Consider the following 4,679-nt stretch of genomic DNA (forward strand, 5'->3'; position numbering starts at 1 on the left):
TAAAATGGAAACGGATGGATCAGGCTGTACTAAAAAACGAAAAGGAGGAACTGAAAAAATTTGAGACAAAAATAAAAAAATACTACTTTTAGAAGCAAAGGTTTATTTTAGATCTATAATAAGATTTATTTTTAGAGTAATGATAGCAATACGCCAATATTTCCTTGTATTTGTTTTAATATAGTTTTAATTTAGTACAAGGATTTATCATATGTGTTACTCTTAAATGGTATCAAATACGATTGAATAATATATTGTAATTCTATTTTCGTTATATTTTTATATCGATACAATAAAACTGATAATATAATATTACTAACATTTTACTATATAACATTTATATGTAGGTAATACTATTGTTATTCCATTATTATTGTTTTTATTATTACATTTTATTGTTAAAGGTTAACCTAACCTGCCGCAGCCGATGGCCACAAAGTCACGAACTGCTGATTACATAGGCGCAAATAGGGAGGGGGGCTTTAGGGGCTAAGTTGTTGAATTCAGTATAAGCAACTACATTTCAGCCAATTTCACGTTAGAGAGGAGTTCAGTAATAACGATATTATTATAATACAGTTCTAGTATACAATTGATTGCGATTTTTGAATAACATAAAATAATGTCACATTGTCTCATATTTTATGTGAATATATTTTCGTCATAAATTACACCAGATGCTGTGTATTATAACTATGTGTAGGGACGGAGTAGAGGGGTCCGTACGTAGAAAATTAATATTTAATAATATTGGACGCTGTCCAGGGGTCAATGCAAAAAATTTACCCTTACGTGTCGAGTGGAAAGTAGACCACTAAAAAGGCTGAAACTTCACAATTTATTAACAAGTTTAGAATATTGTACATTTGATTTCAAATAAATATCAATATCAAATTATAACTATCTATTGGTGTAACTCACTAAGATTGAGTACCGACTTTGAAGGCAATGTCGTTAAAACTATACAAGTCACGCCAGTGACTACGCTCATAATCTGTTAAAACTCGAAAGTTTGAAGAAATGATAAGGATTGTGATTCGGTGAAAAGGGCCATATTCGCTGACACAGCTTAGTTAAAAGCTAGAAAAGTAAAATATTTTAAATATTACTCATGTCATGTTTTGTAAACATAATAATAAATTAATAAAATATATTTGATGAATTAAACATAATATAAATTATAATTAATATTTAAAATATTTTTAATCAAGTATTACATGATGCATACTCCAAAAAGAACAACAAATGGTTAATCAATGTTTAAAAGCAAAACAGGATATAACTTATAGTTTAAATAACTACCTAGGTATTGTTTTTTCAACATTAATCAATTATAAATTAATATATCATATAATATTTTGTATGAGATTTTTCTGGAAGTACTGGGGGTAAATGGGAATATACAGTCAGTGAGTCATACTGGTTACATAGTTGTCTTGTAAGCCAGAACATCTTGAATTATTTTGTCCAAACAAAAAGGCGAAGAATGATAAAAATAAGTATTTATATCAGTACGATATTATCAAAAAACATTTCATATTCAAATGTGTAAAATTATTTTTTAGATTTGATTCAACCCAAAAAAATTTTCTTGCAATCCCAATGACAGATATTTTTGATATATTTCTATTTTATAAATATGTACGTAGGTATATAAAACAAAATATTATGAATAAACATTCAAATCATGTAAAAGTATTATGTTTTACGACCACTTAAAATTATTTTCTTATAAAAAATACTTAGTTTTTTTTATTGTTACTCAAAAGTATCAAACCAACTCCACGTGTTAATTTCCGGAATTAATATCGGATGACAGCGATGAAGTGTTGAACCATTAAATATCTCAGGTCTCAAAAAGACTTTAAGTGTTGTCAATCCGTTATTTGGCGGAAATTGGTGATTACATATAATTCTGGCAAGCGTCACTCGTTGGATATCTTCAAGTTGATCTTAAATTAAAAATAGGTTAGTTAAGATGATGTGCATTCATTAAAAATAATTTAGTTATACTAACAATCAGAGAATACTCCTGGTACGTCATAAAAATATCTATCTGCAATTCTTGTTCTCACAAATTGTTCCCTGATGATACATCTCATCGTAGGGCCAACCATTGCGTCGTCAACGTGTTTTTCCAACAATGCACCAACCAATAGATCTATATCATTCCAAGTTTTGTATAGCTTCAATAATCTATCAGCTGACTAAATACAACATGCAGAAAAAAAGTAATCACTAATCAATACCTACAGTAGTTATATTATTATTTATAAATTTCAAATTGTTTTCAAACTTACACCTTCCACCATTATTTCAGACAAATCTTGCATGTTTTCTATGTCTTTGAGTCCACAATATTTTCTAAATTGCGTGTAGCTTGGAATACCGTGATCGCGGCTTCGTTGTATATTCAAGCTAAGGATGTCCATTCCAAACGAATTATTTGGATCAATACTATACAAGTAATTTGTTATCTATAAAAAGTATTTAAAAATAAACATATACCTACGTAAAATTGTCTATGATATTGAAGTCATCGGCATTGATGTTATAAAAAAATTAAAATGATATATTGATTGTGTTTCAAAAACTTACTGTTTGTGTAAACAGCATGTCAACTTTTTGTGTAGGCTGCACAGTTAGTCCTTTTAGAATCGCTCTAAATAATCGGTCCAACTCAAGCGGTCGGTTGTAACTTCCCTTTAAGGTTTTGTAGCGAAAGTAGGGCCGCCCTTCACTAGGCTCCGTGGAAAAAACCAATTTGCGATGATCTGTCATGTAAAAACTAAACAAAAACATGCACAAAAATTATAAGTATCATTTTACGTATATATGTTAAGGTGTATGACCGCAGTAGGCGAATGTTCACAGTCACCGGTGTAGGTTGACATATAACAAAAACCATAGTAAATGTTGACGAAATCTTCTTAATGCGTTCCTACACCGGTGATTGTTGACATTTACAGTCAGTGTTTGGTAAATGTTGACCACACTTGAAGCACAATGTATGTAAAAAGTATTTTTGTATTATTTTGTAAAATTAAGATGTTATCGCCCAGCCACAATATGCATTGGAGACGTTTGGACGTTAGTAATGTTATCGCATGAGACAATCCGATTATCAATCGTTTGCTAGATAATAGCACCTAACCAAATTTATTCAATGAAGACATCTAAAATCTAAAACTGCAGAAGAAGTTGCACATCACTTATTAAATATATTTCTTATTTTCGGTGCGCCAAATATTTTACATTCCGACAATGGACGAGAGTTCGTAAATAAAGTTATATCAGAGCTGTGTTCAATGTGGAATGGTGTGAAAATTGTGCATGGTAAACCACGCCACAGCCAAACACAAGGATCCATCGAAAGGGCAAACCAAGATTTCCAAAATATACTGAGAACTATGATGGGAGATAATGACACTACAAAATGGTCAGAAGCATTACCATTTGTCCAATTTGCGAAAAATACGACGTATCATCAAGGTATCAACTTGTTCAACTATATTTATTTATGACTTTATTAGCTATCTATATGATTATATATGTTGTCGTTGTCACACATGTCAACATTCACTAAATAACTATTGCGCATGTCAACAAATACTGGTAAATGTCCGCATTGTGAAATATTTGAATTAATTGATAACATTCATCAAAATGATTAGTGAATGTTTACATACACCGGTGACTGTCAACATTTACTGCCATGCGGTCATACACCTTAACATATATAAAATACAGATTTATTATTTAAATTTTTCAAACATCAATTTATGTTCCTTTAGTATATTATAATTTTATAATATGACCTATCGTCTTTAAATAATTCTAGGTAAAATGTTGTTAGGCACATTCTGATCTATGATATAAATTAAATATCATGTATTGAAGCAATATAGGATTTTTTTTTAAGAATAATAGACGATAAGAGTATTTTCCTTCTTTTGTAAATTTGTAATTAAACTCAAATTAAATGCTTGTAGGTACCTAAATATCTAAAGCTATTCGTTCAATATAGGGTAGTACCTTGTAGACATTTTATTTTAAGAAAATAATAAAAAATGTTTAAGTCAGTTTTTAAATACCAAAAACCGCTAACAATTTAACAGGGGTGAAATAAGGTGACAATATTTTTACACGTACATATTGATCTTAAATTTTAAAAGGAATATTTTTGAACATCGACGATTGTTCACGTCTATTTTAAAAACTGACATCATGAAATTACTTACACGCATACACGATAATAAAATTATAATGTTGAAAATCAGTGGTGTGCGAAGTGGGTGAAGGTTAGGAGTTATATCCCTTCCCTATTGACTCATAAATTCCCTTATTTGTGTCATGGTACTACCCACACAATGCATTCGAATGTATATTATTACTTAAAAAATCGCCCCCCCCCCCCCCATTTGGAATTTCCTGGACACACCATTGATGACAATAATATTGTATAATTCATATGCCTAACCTAATTAAATCGGTGATCATGGAATTGGCAAACGGCAGTATCGCGGTCGCGAAGCTGTTGCTAACTGTCGGGTCGGCATTCTCGTCATACGTGGTTCTATCTCCCAGTCCCAAACCGTTTTCCTTGGTGTAGTTAACGCCAAGCAGTGCCGGCAGCCATTCGTTGTACGTGATGTGCTGAATGCACGCCGTCACGATTT

General features: G+C 31.0%; 1 protein-coding gene across 1 annotated transcript in view; it reads right to left on the minus strand.

The window, feature by feature from the left end:
- Positions 1-1,721: 1,721 nt before the first annotated feature.
- Positions 1,722-4,679, minus strand: part of LOC100169470 (peroxidase-like) — a 5,115-nt gene continuing 2,157 nt past the window's right edge. The window contains exons 7-11 of the mRNA XM_029485939.1: positions 4,481-4,679; positions 2,599-2,788; positions 2,301-2,477; positions 2,018-2,207; positions 1,722-1,952 (exon numbers count right to left, since the gene is read on the minus strand). Coding sequence (XP_029341799.1) covers positions 1,759-1,952; positions 2,018-2,207; positions 2,301-2,477; positions 2,599-2,788; positions 4,481-4,679 — 950 coding nt within the window. The 3' untranslated portion in view covers positions 1,722-1,758. The remainder of the gene's footprint in view (positions 1,953-2,017; positions 2,208-2,300; positions 2,478-2,598; positions 2,789-4,480) is intronic.

The sequence above is a fragment of the Acyrthosiphon pisum genome, chromosome X (assembly GCF_005508785.2).
Source record: "Acyrthosiphon pisum isolate AL4f chromosome X, pea_aphid_22Mar2018_4r6ur, whole genome shotgun sequence".
Taxonomy (NCBI): Eukaryota; Metazoa; Arthropoda; class Insecta; order Hemiptera; family Aphididae; genus Acyrthosiphon; species Acyrthosiphon pisum.